General features: G+C 42.8%; 1 protein-coding gene across 2 annotated transcripts in view; it reads left to right on the top strand.

Annotated features, from left to right (window-relative positions):
- The window catches only part of LOC311136024 (teneurin-2-like), a gene marked incomplete at both ends in the record, with an annotated part of 210,857 nt that overhangs the window by 157,777 nt on the left and 37,515 nt on the right, over positions 1-15,565 (top strand). For both annotated transcript variants that reach the window (XM_084170087.1, XM_084170088.1), the window contains 2 exons: positions 5,473-5,695; positions 13,865-14,103. In XM_084170087.1, coding sequence (XP_084026213.1) covers positions 5,473-5,695; positions 13,865-14,103 — 462 coding nt within the window. The remainder of the gene's footprint in view (positions 1-5,472; positions 5,696-13,864; positions 14,104-15,565) is intronic.

Below are 15,565 nucleotides of genomic sequence, written 5' to 3'. Positions count from 1 at the left end.
AGTGATTTTCAAGTTCAAACAGAGTTTTGTAGCAAATTGCCTTGAACGCTCATCCAGTTTTTTGTTCAGGAATGATACAAAAACAACAAACATCAAATAGTAGCTTATTTGACATGGGCTCTCGTCTGTGTTTTATTGAGTTGTCTTTTACATGCTGTTGGTGTGCACAGTAAATTAGAACTTAATTATAAATCAACTCTGTTAAATGACAGGGAAGAGAAGGCATTCAAATAAAAACACATTTAGAAAAGCAAGCTGAGGTAGAATGGAGGGAAAATGAATGTCATTTTATTGGTGGAGCTACAGCTCAGTGCTGTTTCCCATCTCAACAGTTTTTACATTAAAGGAGCTTATGATGCAGGATGAGATCTAAAGCTACAGAACAAAGTTTTAGTCATGCTCATATGGATGTTGCTGCAGCTTGGCTAATACCACATTTACTTGGATAAGACCCACTGCCATAAATCTGTGTTTTTAATGAAAACATTATTTATAATGTATTTATAATTGAGCAAATTTTTTTTTTGGGGGGGGTATTTTTGGTATTACAATATCCAAATTTTCTTGGAAAAATGTGCATTTTTTTCTGATTCATATAAAGAAAACAGACACGCTCTCAATTTCAATGTCTGCCACTCTGTAGCGAGGAGCTGCCTTGCTGACAGAAAAGCAATTAACCTTTTAGAAGTTTCTTCATTCTATATCCATGGAGTGGTAATTACCAACATGTCTGCCTGTTATTAAGTTTGTATCCTCTATTGCGAATTTCTAGTTTGCCTCTCTTGCTCCTCATAGGACTTTGTTCGTTTGGAATTGGAATGATTGTCTTCCAGGCTGAAAGAGAAAAGGCATAATTCTCCGGGGATAGGTTGTGTGAGTGCCCTTGTTCTGCCTGGCTGATGTTGTTGCTTTCTGTTCATGTGTATGTATGTGTGTGATCATGTGTGTGCCGTGTTAGGGACCACTCCACTGTGCTGCATCTCTTTATTGTGCAGGGTTAAGTCATCATGTCACCCATTCTGAAAAAGCTGCTGCCCCCACTACTAAAACAGCAGTGCAACCCCGCCATTCCTCTACTGTGCAGCACAACTGTTTTTTTAAGATGGAGTATGTCGTTTTAAATAGGTATGAAGATAGTAGTGCTGAGCCACAGTGGGAGGACTGATCCTCTGTGGAAGGACTGGCTGTGGCAGGTAACCGGAGGGTTGCCAGTTCAAATCCCGGGTCAGACCGGAAATATCTGGCGGGATTTCTGATATCAATTCCTGGATGCCATTGCCTGCCGATGTGCCCTTGAGCAAAGCACTTAACCCCTCCACAACAACAGGTCCCCAGACTCCCAGTGTGGCAGCCCCCTGCACCTACATTTACATTTACATTTACGTCATTTAGCAGACGCTCTTATCCAGAGCGACTTACAAATTGGTGCATTCACCTTATAGCCAGTGGTCAAAACTGTATGTATGTGTGTATTTCGGAGGGGTTGGGCTAAAAGCGGAAGTGAAATTGTGCAATCGACCAATAAAGTGATCTATATCTTAGGGGGCCTTTGTATTAGAGCTATTAAACACACAATAGAGTAAACTAATAAAGGCCAGCACGCTGCAGAATGCTGTAATCTGCGTATTACAGTAGGGACTTTGACAACCCCCCTGCTCAGATCTCCACTGTGATCTCGGCAGTATGTTTAAACAGATGAGGAGCCGGCCATTGTGTCTGTGGGATTTCACTGGTTCACACAGGGATGTCGTTCCTGAAGGTTAGAAACTGAGGGCTCTGACTGCAACAGCCCTTTTGTGTGCCCACAGACCTGTTGAGGGTTGGTAAACAACCTCCACGGCTGTCAGCTTAATTTGAGTTTGAACAGCAGTTTGCGGGGGGAAACAGAGGAAGAAGCATCAAATCAGAGCCCGACCAAGCGTTAGTACCAGAATGCCATTGTGTTTAGCCGGGGCTGCAGTTTGGAGTGGTGCTTTGATGGACACGTCACACTTTATAATCCACTGCTCTCAGCCCTATTGTGCTGCTCAGATTGTTCCCTGCGTCCCTGCAGTCCAAACGCAGCTTTTGTGAAATTTGGGTTTTGTAGCACTAGGTCTTTCTGCAGTTCTTACACAGTGTGGTGTGGGAGATTACACACCCTGGCCCTCCAAACCATGACTGATCTCAGCTCGGCCCAATCCCTCTTTCATTTCTCCTCTTTTCACAAGACGTTTTGTGTAAAGGCCCTCTCCCTTTCTTAGCTCATGTCTTATGTCTTGGTATGAGTCTCATTCTTCAGTTATCAGTGCTGTATATGTAATCACTGTTTTTTATCATGTTGACTTTATATACTGTATGGGTAACTGATATTTTGATGTTACTTTTGAAATGTTCTATAGCTGACATTAAGTATACAAGGAGAGGAAGACGAAACCCAATGGAGAATATACACAGAGTGGACAAAACATTAGGAACACCTTCCTAATCTTGAGTTGCACCCCCTTTTGCCCTCAGAACAGCCTCAATTCGTCGGGGCATGGACTCTACAGTCGTGGTCAAAAGTTTTGAGAATGACACAAATACTAATTTTCACAAAGTCTGCTGCCTCAGTTTTGATGATGGCAATTTGCATATACTCCAGAATGTCATGAAGAGTGATCAAATGAATTGCAATTAATTGCAAAGTCCCTATTTGCCATGAAAATGAACTTAATCCCCCAAAAACATGTCCACTGCATTTCAGCCCTGCCACAAAAGGACCAGCTGCCATCATGTCAGTGATTCTCTCGTTAACACAGGTGAGCGTGTTGACGAGGACAAGGCTGGAGATCACTCTGTCATGCTGATTGAGTTAGAATAACAGACTGGAAGCTTTAAAAGGAGGGTGGTGCTTGAAATCATTGTTCTTCCTCTGTTAACCATGGTTACCTGCAAGGAAACATGTGCCGTCATCATTGCTTTGCACAAAAAGGGCTTCACAGGCAAGGATGTTGCTGCTAGTAAGATTGCACCTAAATCAACCATTTATCGGATCATCAAGAACTTCAAGGAGAGAGGTTCAATTGTTGTGAAGAAGGCTTCAGGGCGCCCAAGAAAGTCCAGCAAGCGCCAGTACCGTCTCCTAAAGTTGATTCAGCTGCGGGATCGGGGCACCACCAGTGCAGAGCTTGCTCAGGAATGGCAGCAGGCAGGTATGAGTGCATCTGCACGCACAGTGAGGTGAAGACTTTTGGAGGATGGCCTGGTGTCAAGAAAGGCAGCAAAGAAGCCACTTCTCTCCAGGAAAAACATCAGGGACAGACTGATATTCTGTAAAAGTTACAGGGATTGGACTGCTGAGGACTGGGGTAAAGTCATTTTCTCTGATGAATCCCCTTTCCGATTGTTTGGGGCATCCGGAAAACACCTTGTCCGGAGAAGAAAAGGTGAGCGCTACCATCAGTCCTGTGTCATGCCAACAGTAAAGCATCCTGAGACCATTCATGTGTGTGGTTGCTTCTCAGCCAAGGGAGTGGGCTCACTCACAATTTTGCCTAAGAACACAGCCATGAATAAAGAATGGTACCAACACATCCTCCGAGAGCAACTTCTCCCAACCATAACTAGGTGGCTCGGGGAACAAAACATCGACATTTTGGGTCCATGTTCAGGAAACTCCAGACCTTAATCCCATTGAGAACTTGTGGTCGATCCTCAAGAGGCGGGTGGACAAACAACAACCCACAAATTCTGACAAACTCCAAGCATTGATTATGCAAGAATGGGCTGCCATCAGTCAGGATGTGGCCCAGAAGTTAATTGACAGCATGCCAGGGCGGATTGCACAGGTCTTGAAAAAGAAGCGTCAACACTGCGAATATTGACTCATTGCATAAACGTAATGTAATTGTCAGTAAAAGCCTTTGACACTTATGGAATGCCTGTAATTATACTTCAGTATACCATAGTAACATCTGACAAAAATATCTCATAACACTGAAGCAGCTAACTTTGTGAAGACCAATACTTGTGTCATTCTCAAAACTTTTGACCACGACTGTACAAGGTGTCGAAAGCATTCCACAGGGATGCTGGCCCATGTTGACCCCAATGCTTCCCACAGTTGTGTCAAATTGGATGTCCTTTTGGTGGTGTACCATTCTTGATACACATGGGAAACTGTTGAGCATGGAAAACCCAGCAGCGTTGCAGTTGTTGACACACTCAAACCGGTGTGCCTGGCACCTACTACCGTATCTCGTTCAAAGGCAATTCAATATTTTGTCTTGCCTATTCACCCTCTGAATGGCACACATACACAATCCATTGCTGGTTTGTCTCAAGGCTTAAAAATCCTTTCTTTAACCTGTCTTAATATACACTGATTTGAAGTGGATTTAACAAGTGACATCAATAAGGGATCATAGCTTTCACCTGGATTCACCTGTTCAGTCTATGTCATGGAAAGAGCAGGTGTTCCTAATGTTTTGTACACTCAATGTATGCGTTTGTGTGCTTTTTTACACAGTAGGCGTTGCCTTTTAGTCAATAAGACTGTTATTGCTTTATGGAAGAAGTATATATTGTCCTTTCCTTTTGCCCTTTCGAGGAATATGTCGATTCATTGATGTCTTGCCATTGTCTGATCAGTCCATCAAACAGGCAGAATGTGTGGAGGCGGAGGCAATATAAGATTTGAGTCATGTTGCTACACAATTTGTCCTCTGTATCATACAATATATGTCGATAGAAATTATAATTATCCAAATATTTCTCTTTAGACTTGAGTAATTAGTGATATTTTCTAATACCTTAATTTAGAGATATTTAGATCTCATTGGCCAAAATCGGAAGTATTTACCTACTTTCATTATCTTTTAATTAAATGGTATAATTCAGGGCTGCTACAAAAATGCATACAAATATTTGTATCATATTATTTGATTAAAGGTTTAAAAGTAAACACTTGATTCCAATATTTGGGTAGTTTTAATCATAATTAACATTTTAAACTTTCACAAAGTTATAATTCACAGCTTTCAATTGTCTTATATGTTACCCTTTTTTAGTTGAGGAATAATAATAATAATATAATATGCCATTTAGCAGACGCTTTTATCCAAAGCGACTTACAGTCATGTGTGCATACATTTTTTGTGTATGGGTGGTCCATACACAAAATTGGTCACTCTACAGGAGGTTGGATTTAGTCTGTAAAATATTATACTTGTACAATTTTAGTTATTTCTTCAGAGGTGTTTTCGTATTTGGATCTCATATAGCAATTTGTAACACATGAAATGAAAAATGTTCTATATGAAACTAAAGCATCCAAACATACATCACTGTCAATGGAAAATGCTTCCATTAAATCAGTCAAAACAGGCTGTGAAGTAGTACACATTTTAAAAAGCCACCGTCAAGGCTACAACAAATGAAATATACACTATGCGCTAGAACACCATTCCTGTCAAACAATAAGCCCTAATTTGTTCCTGTGTTCTCCTTCAGGTCCTCCCAACAACCACCACAGTCAGTCTCTGCGGCCGCCGCTCCCTCCTCCCCACAACCACCACCAGTCGTCGGCCAACTCCCTGAACCGCAACACCCTGGCCAGCCGCCGCGGCCCAACCCATGCCCCCTCGGCGGCCCCCGGGGAGGGCCCCTCCACGCCAGAGTCAGTCCAGCTCCAGGACAGCTGGGCGCTGAACAGCAGCGTGCCCCTGGAGACCAGGTCAGTCACACTGTCTCCCTGCCTGTCTGCCATCCGTTCATGTTTGGACATATTTATCCAAGTGACAAAGGTCTTTACCTTAAACCTAAAGGCTCTGGTCAGGTTTGTGGGTGCCCTCTGCCCAGCTGCTAGAGCTCTGAACTCAACACCCCCTCCTGCCGTTGCCCATCTTCCCACACAGCCACACTGGCACACAGGCAGAGGCCCTGCCTGCTGCTCTCGCTCTCTGGTGTTCTGGTAGATGGAAGCTGGTGCCCTCCTCTCTCCCTCTGTTCTGTCTTCTGTTTGGTGTGTGATTGCCCGGCTCCTGCTGGTTTGTGGGTCGCTCCTCTATGTTCCCAGATCACACCCCAAACACGCCGCATGCACAATTCATGAGGCCGGGACTACAGGGCGTGTCTCTTTAGATGTTTTATTCACCAGGAGCACAGGCGCAGCTCCTGCTACTCCTGCTACTGCCGGGCGCCTTCATCTACCTGCTCCCTCCTCTCCAGTCACAGCCAGCATGCCTCTACTGAGTGAGGAAATCAGTTTGAAAAAAGAGTTATACTATTGGAACTCCAAATGATGATATACTGTGCACAGTATAGATATTTATCAATGTTTCTCAATTCCATAATGTTAGCTGAGATACGCAGGAATAACGAGACAGTGTTCAGGATGTTAGGGTTGTATTTCCTGATTTGGTGTCCTAGCAGCATGAGTTTTTAGGCCAGACGTTTCCCCAAACGTCTCCAGTATGGTGGTTTGTTAGTTAGTTTATTAGGTTTTATGACTTCCCTTTCTACCGTGGACAGCAACCCAATTTCCTCTTCCTAGTCCTACACTTTACACAGACAGCTATATACACATACACATTCACACAAATGCACACAAACGCCAAATACAAACAAAACAGTACAAAAACACTGCGTCTATTCCCTCACTATCTTCTCCCCCTAGTGCTCCTTGCCCTTTTCTCCTCTCCCCCCTTCTGTGTCTCCTCTTCTCTCTTCCCTCTCTCCCTGCCCCCTCATTGCCTGTTCTCAGCAGGCAGATTAATATAGCTTCTGTCGGGGCATATGGGCCTGACCTCACACACTTCAGTTCATAATTCTTTGTCTTTCAGATGCCCCTGTCTAGGGCGTCTTGCAGCGCTAGCACTTTTACTTAGTTTCACCCATTAATACTGCTTGGTCTTTATAGAGTCTCCCTCATAGGCACAAAACAGCATTTCATCTGGGACCTGACCCTTTACCCTGTGACCTGGAACCACCTGCCATGCTGTCCATCATACCACTGCTGGAGATAATATAACTCATACAGTACATTCAAACACACACGCACACGCACACGCACATGCTCTCTCTCTCTCTCTCTCTCTCACACTCACACTCACACACACACACACTTGGGTTTGGCTTGGAAAAATCATTTTTTTTGCAATGGAGCAAATCAACTGTAAGCTTACCATATTGCACATGACTACAGTAGAAAGACACATAACATAGTGCAGGGGTTTTGAAACTTGGGTCCGGGGACCCCTAGGAGGTACTGCAGGAGTCCGCAATTTTATTGAATACATTTTTGGGATTTTTTATATGAAAAATATGAATATCGCTAGCTACAACATAATACCATTGTAGATAACAGTTTTATCTCTCTGCGTCCAGTATGAAATAAGTTAGAGGTAGTTTCACGAACCAATGCTAACTAGCATTAGAGCGTTGTTCATCCAACTCTGGGGAAGTAGATAAATGGCTTCATTGCCAAAATCTCAAACTATCCCTTTAATATGGAGGAAATTACAGTCATTGGAGCTAATTACTGTTTTTCTTCTGTATATAAAATTCTTAGGCGGGCCGTCTAAGTGGTCATTTTTGGGATGGAAAAACAGTTTCAGTGTCAACTTAAACGACCAAAACCAGATAGAAAGCATGCAGAAAAGATATTGAACTATATATATTTTTTTATAAAACAATCTTTGAAAACTAAGAATCGAATAAAAGCTAGACAGTCAAGGAAAATCCAAAATTAAATAAAAATGGCATTCAGGGCACATGCCCATTGATTTTGTTGTAATGTTTGAGCAGAGGAACACAGCATTAGACATGGCAAAATGCATAGAATTGCAGGAAATTAGCTTTAAAGCTGCAGAATTGTCTCTCAGCTCCATGCCAAACTGTGTAGGATTGCTGGAAATTAACTTCAAATCTGCCGCAGTTCAATGGAAAGATTTGAAGAATTGCAGACAATTACCTTTAAAACAGCTAAATGTTCTCGCCACTGCCAAGATACCTTTACCTTTCTAGCTAATAGGCTATGTTAGAGTTGACACTTCCTCTTCCAATTTAACTGTGGGGTGGTCAAAATAATGAAACTGTCTACCAAATCTATTAATTTAAAAAATATATATTACTTATACTTGCCATTATCATTCACCTTTTTGCTAACATATGATGGGGGTACCTGGGTCGCCAGTTTGCATGGGCAAGAAAAGTTTGAAAACCACTGTCATAGTACAATATTTTATATAATTCCCTCATGAAATGCTTGCCCTAGTCTTTATGTGCCATGGAACTAGAGTGCATAAATGAGCAGCAAAAATGTTCAGGGTGACATCGATGTTATCTATAAAGGATCCATATTTTGTTGTGTTACAAAGTGGGATTAAAATGGATTTAATTGTAATTATTTGTCAACAATGTACACAATACTCTTTAATGTCAAAATGGAAGAAAAATGTGTACATTTAAAAAAAAGATTAATACAAATGTAATAACTAAAATATAGTTGTTGCATAAGTCAATGCATGTTAGAAACAAATTTGGCATCGATTACAGCTGTGATTCTTCTTGGGTAAGTCAAAAGAGCTGCACACCTGGATTGTGCAATATTTGCCCATTTCTTATTTTCAAAATTCTTCAAGCTCTGTCAAGATGTTGGGGATCATGGCTAGATAGCAATTTTCAAGTCTTGACATAGATTTTCAAGCAGATTTAAGTCAAAACTTTAACTTGGCTACTAAGGAACATTCACTGTCTTCTTGGTAAGCAACTCTGGTGTAGATTTGGCCTTGTGTTGTAGGTCTTTCTTTGCTGTGTTTTTTGCCGTATTACTTTAGTGCCTTGTTGCATACAAGATGCATGTTTTGGAATATATATTTTTTCTGTGTATTTGTATTCTTCTTTGCACTCATTTAGGTCCCTACAATGTTGTTGATCCATCCTCAGTATTCTCCCATCACAGCCATTAAACTGTAGCTATTTTAAAATCACAAATTGCCTCATGATAACATCCCTTAGCAGTTTCAACCCTGTCCTGCAGCTCAGTTCAGAAGGACGACTGTATCTTTGATGTGTCTGTTTGGTTTAATACATAATCCACAGCATAATTATTTACTTGACCATGCTTAAGAGATAATCAATGTCTGATGTGTCATTGTTACCCATCTACCAATCACTGCCCTTCTTTATGAGGCTATTGAAAAGCTCCCTGGTCTTTGTAGTTGAATCTGTGCTTGAAATTCAATATTTGACTGAGGGACCTTCCAGATGTTGTATGTATGAAGGACAGAGGAAGGGTCAGTCATTCAAACATCATTTCAATCCCTATTATATCACACAGAGTGTCCATGTAACTTATTCTGTGATTTGTTAAGCCACATTTTAATCCTGAACTAATTTAGGCTTGCCATAACAAAGGGGCTGAATACTTATGCAGTGACTATATTTTAGTTATGAATGTTTTATTTATCTTAAAAAATATATAAAAATGACATTACAGAGTACTTTGTGTAGATTGTTGACAAAAAAAGGACTATTAAATCCATTTTAATCCCACTTAGTAGCACAATAAAATGTGAAGAAATCCAAGGGGTCTGAATACTTCTGCAAGGCACTGTAAATCTGTCATACTCTAGGGTCCAGTCTCATCACATTCCAGAAATTGTGAATTGAAATGAAATAATAAAAAATCCATTATCCTGAGAGGTGAGCTGAGTCACTGCCCGGTCCGCTCTCTCCCTGTATCCCAATGGGCTTGTTTGAGACGTCTGGACCATTCCTCTCTCTCTCTCACTCTCTTCCTCTCTCTCTCTATCTGCAGATTGAATGTCCTCCTCCAGCAGTCGATTTCTGCTGAGGAGCCCTGAAATTAAACAGGTTGGGGGAGATAAAAAATCACAAAGTGTAGCGAGTAGCGGCCACCTGTGCAATGGTGCTGTAGGACTATAGGTGTTCCTCCCTATATTCTCAACAACAGAATGCATAGCCTGTATTTACTCAATGTGCATGTATGAGCCGAGCCCTACTACTGTATGTATTAGACAATACTCATGAGCAGTCTGCTCATGTAATATGAAGAACAAGCCACTGATTATTATGGTGCTGTATTAGCATGTTCATGGCATCTTTATTGAAATTCATTATGCACTATTAATGGCTGCCATGTTAAATGGTAGTGTTTGTAGCTTGTTCAATTTCCAAATGGAGACCTAATGTGAAATGCCTTTTTTCACTGTTTCAACCCCACTGAGACCCAGTTTCTTAACTGTGAGATCTGTCTAGGAGAGACATCTTCTGAGAATAAGATATTTTTCTCTGTGTTCAACTGCGGCATTGTGGTTGCTATCCTGTCAGATTTAGTTTTGTTGTTGTGGAAGTCTTCAAAAGTTGATTGATTCTATTCTATTTGACAGTTTAAAAAAAAATGACATATACACACACACAGTACATACATTTTAAAAACTAGTCTGGGATAACAAAATAAAGTCAATGACTTATTTTTATTGTGGTCCCTTAAAGTGCATGGTGCAATACACTACATAAATACAATTAAATGTATTGCACAATTGCAAGGTCACTTGAAGAGTTAACTTAAATTCCTTCTGAAGGTAGTAAACAAAATGATCCAGCCACACTAGGGGGGTTCAACTCCCGAACCTTTTGATGTTGCTTTTTATTAGATTAGATTGACTGACTCTGGCACCGTCGGTATGGTCAGGATGGTTCAGTGTGTTAGCACCCAGCTCAATGTGTTGCCGTGGTTGCACCTTGCAGACAGACCTGGCCCTGCCTGCCTGATATTCTGGAGGTATTGGTATTGAGAGAGAAGCAACCAGAACATCCAACAGTTCAGCCCTCCGTGCCTTGAATGCCAAACAGGGTTCATTACATAAATTCTTATGCTACATTTCTGTTGCCCTTGATAGCTTTACCATTATGTCCTGGCATGTCTGGTAGAATACTAATAGAGCTAGACTCCAGTTGAATTCCTGTTCATTATCTGTAAAATCTCCATTTACTCGTTAATTGCGCTGGCTTTACACGCCCTCCCCCAGGATGAGAGAAGTGTTTACTGTGAAAGAGAGACTATGAACACAGTTTTGTCTTGCTGTTTTGTTTTGTTCTGTTTGACTTGGTTTGTATTCATCTGTGGTTTTGTTTAACTGTCTGTGTGGGATAAACTCCTCTGAGTGGCATGTTGTGGCCAATTTACAAACAGGAGCAGGAAGGAAAGAAAATACTTTCACCATTAGTGCTATTTAAAATGATGATAGATTAACATCTGGATAAAATAAATAAACAAAAAGGCAAAAAGTCTCACCTGAAAGAAAATAGTTTTTTGGGGTGTTCTTATTCAAATGAAGCTTTGATGCTGGCTCTCCTCTTTTAAAAATGTAATAACTGCTGAATAGGACATTTATTTTTACTATTGACTGATTTGGATACAAACGGCCTTCTTTGTCATGTCAGGACAGAGAATATTATATGCTCTTCTATGTTGTGATAATATTGTGTTGTTTCATTCAGGTGGTAATACCCACACATTATCAACTGTGATATCATCCAACTCATCTCATCTCTTGTGTGCTTGCCAAAGCTATCTCTGACGACGGCTATACGACTTGTGCCCTGGTGAATAAAATATGATTGATTTATGGATTCATTTTCCTGCCGCCTGCTCTGGTGCAATTAACATGCATCTAGTTGAGAGGATATTCTCTCCACTAACACGGTGTGACGTGATGGCCGTGGCCAGCCGCCTGCCTGTCACCAAGGGACAGGTCATTAATCAGGCAGTGTCGGCGGGCAGGCCAGGGTAAGGGGCAGGGCGCTAACCTCAGCCATGTTTTCATTAGTGCACATACACAGCCGTCAGGAGGGGCCGCTCCCAGTGTAACACCTTCTCAGGTTGCCGCGGTGACACCTCTTTTCACTGTCTTCATCCCCCTTTGGTATATACAGATGAGGAGGTATAGAGGGTGATACTCTGAGGAACCATAATGGCCATCTGGAAAGTCAGCATATGTGCATCGTGTTAGGCTGAACTCATATTTAACACAAGCAAAATGGGGATCAACCAAACATACGTATATCAATCATATTTTTGGATGTCATCCCTTTGATCGCCGCTATACAGCCATATACAGTATATTCAATATATTATGTTCAGACAAACCATTCCTGAAGGTGTTTATTTCACTTCACATGAGATTGTTAGAGTGAATTGAATGTTGATTATTAGGTCACATGTTGCAGACCTTGGGATTAGTTGATCTCATCAGCGAGCCATCATTTGATATTAACTGATAATTGGGTAGACAGGCAAGTCAGCCCACTTTATCATCACTATTCCAGGGTGAGGAATGCCGATACACAATCAAAATGGCTATGAAAACAGGCTGTTGCCTTGAGCAGGTTTCACAGTTGACCTTGCCTGCATGTAAATCCCAATGTAAGACTGATCAGAAATGTAACGACTGAGCGAGACACATCGAGGTAAGACCTTGAGTTATGAGATGTGCGCACGCCTCCTACAGCTTGTTTGTGCATACAACCAGTTTTTTTTTCTTCTCTCACTCCTCCTCACTTTGTCTCTCACTCATATCTAAGTCGTTCTGTTCCTTTCTCACCCCATGAAATTATTTCTGAGCTGACGCTGTCATTTGGACACAGACCACCAAACCGGTGAATTGAGAATTGACGGTCAATCCATTTGTTACTCTCTGCTGCTTCCCCTTACCTACTTCAAAGAAGAGCTCTTTCCCTTTACAACACATATAGTCGATTTAACAGACATCTTTGACAGATTTCCTACTTATTTCTAATGTTAATTCCCAGACCTTTTGTTACAAGTCATCCTTGGTGTTCTCCATCGGTTCTTCGGTTGGTTGAGAGATGGGCTGTGGAGAGCCTGTTCGTGTTGATGTCAGTCTTCTACGGCTAGGATTGGTCAGACACCAGCTCAGGAGTTGAGACGCGTAATTGGTAGATATGCACCATTGATCTAGTCACTACTTCTCCAATTGAGGAGAGGAGAAGAAACTGTCCTTTTGTTGTGTGTGAGTGAATAGAAGAGAAATTGAGTTTTTTGAGGCGAGAGAGGAGTGACACCATGATGATTGATGCGGGGGGTTGTGGACTTCCTTCCCAGTCCGGGCTGGAGCTGTGGAACGAGATCTGAGAGGAGAGTGTTTTTGGGTTCAGTGTGGGGCAGCAGCTTGTGAGAGCTTCCGACCGGCATCAAAGCGGCACGGTCAACTGTCTTCCACTTTCATCCCCATCCCATCTGCCTCCTCGTAGACCTCCCCGCGGGGTCTGCCACCCACCTGGCACAGGCCAGCATTGCACTGGCCTGGCACTGGGGTCTGCCCGTAGCCAAGCTGGGCACTGGACACGGCCCACAGAGTCAAACCGACGGCAATGAGGTGCTGGGGGAGAGATACTGTTGAAGCGGACTCCTTTAGCTACAGTATTTACTAATCTTCACATTGGTATATATGCAGTATGTTGTTGTCGTGCAAGACGGGTAGAAATTAGACTGCTGATGACGAAGAAGCAGTTGATTTTTATCCTTAGCCTAAGCACTAACCATGATAATGAGTATAATAATGAAATGCCAGGAAGGAGATCATCTTTATATTCTGAATGCTTTTAGCTGTATAATTCAGTGTCCTTAGACCGCTTTGAGTAGCGTGAATAAGAAAATCAATGCAGGTGAATAATTGCTGGTAGAATATAGAGGGGCACTTCATTGCTCCAGATGTCCCATTATATTCTGAAAGCTACTGTTCACTCCAACACAATTTGCACATTCTATTGGCAATAGAGACCCTGTAGCAGCTGATTGTAACTCTGTGTGTCCGCCTCTTTCTCTCTCCTTTCCCTTTTCTCTCCTTCGCTGTAGGCACTTCCTGTTTAAAACCCCATCTGGGACCACTCCCCTGTTCAGCAGCTCGTCTCCAGGGTACCCCCTGACGTCTGGGACCGTCTACTCCCCCCCACCGCGGCTGCTACCCAGAAACACCTTCTCCAGGAGCTCCTTCAAGCTGAATAAACCCTCCAAGTACTGCAGCTGGAAATGTGCTGCCGTGTCGGCCATCGCTGCTGCCGTCCTGCTGGCCGTGCTGCTCTCCTACTTCATAGGTAGGCAACGGTACACTTCAGAACAGTACTGTAGGCCCCCTTGTTATAGTGATATGCTATCTGCTATCAGATTGGCTTGGCTCATATCAGCTGTTTGGGAATGAACTGGAAAATATTCCACCTGAAAATCAAGGGTACCATAGGCCTATCAAAATAATGATATTAAAATTCATAGATACTTGACATGGAAAAGGAATTGCTAGAACCTTGCACATATATCATAATTAGCTTGACATTTGACACACAATGAATCAGTACGTGCCGTTTTGCATATTATGTTGGTTATTATAAAATGGAATATGTATTCATGCTCATGACAAATGTATGACCGTGGATGAAGCACATTGAAAGAACAGGCTATATGAACACTCAACCTACTCTAGCCTTACTCCGTGATCGGTTTCATCCCACAATATTTACTATGAGCATTTTGTTTTGTGAGGTAACGATTTATAGCCAGAATGAGGCCTCTCAGGCAGTGTTCAGATCTGACATGCTGATTGTGAGTCATCGCAGCACTGCTGTTAGCTCCCCACACCAGGCTGAGAGAGGGAGCCTGTCGCTCCCCAAGCCTTGCTCCTCAGAGGACTGTGGACACAGTCGATACTGAGGCGTAGAGCGCTAGAGTGAGAGAGGGAGCAGAGCCCACTGCAGGAGGGTTGGAAAATAAGAGCAAACACATCAAAGGGCTTTGATGAGCTGATCAAGAGCCTCACTGTGGTCGTGTAGCTCAGTTGGTAGAGCATGGCGCTTGCAATGCCAGGGTTGTGGGTTCGATTCCCACGGGGGGCCAGTATGAAAAAAAAAAATATATATATATATAACATGTCTGCAGTGGAGAGCTCAGTAACTCTGGATAAGAGCGTCTGCTAAATGACTAAAATGTCACATAATAACAGCTAAGGCCAATCTCCTGTGGGGGGGGGGGGTTGCCTGAATGTGTTGTATTAAGGGCTCTGTTTGGTGGAAACCGATACATTAGTTGTGGTGGCCAAGCCTATGTGGTTTTCGGTCGACTTCACCCTGCTTTCAGGGCTTCACTGTTTGGAATTGCAATGTTTGTGGATATATTTATTCACTGTGAGATTGCGTTGACACGTTTGTCCTTTTCAAAGCTGGAGAGACACACACAGAGGGGGAGAAAAAACAGAGAGAGAGAGGGAGAGCTGTCTCATTGTCTCTGGGCAGCCATGGGTGGAAGCTGGCTGTGTGTGTGCACTGGTGTGTGGTGCGTGGTGAAACTCCCCCATTACCTGTGGGATTATGTTTCGCATGGCGTGGCACTCAGGCACACCGAGGGAGGGAGGCAAGGTCACCACTCAGCAGGCAGAGTGCTCTGTATCCCAGCGCGGGGATGGGGTTCGAGGCTTTACGGGCTGAGCGGTTCTGATCCAGCCCCCGGGCCAGGCCAATACTCAGTGGGCCTGGACTTCTGAGCAGAACCGGCCCCTGTGCGTGCGTG

Source organism: Coregonus lavaretus (genome assembly GCF_964263955.1).
Source record: "Coregonus lavaretus genome assembly, chromosome: 10".
In the NCBI taxonomy this organism is placed as follows: domain Eukaryota; kingdom Metazoa; phylum Chordata; class Actinopteri; order Salmoniformes; family Salmonidae; genus Coregonus; species Coregonus lavaretus.
Note: the sequence above shows the minus strand (reverse complement) of the source record. Positions and strands in the feature narration are given on the sequence as shown.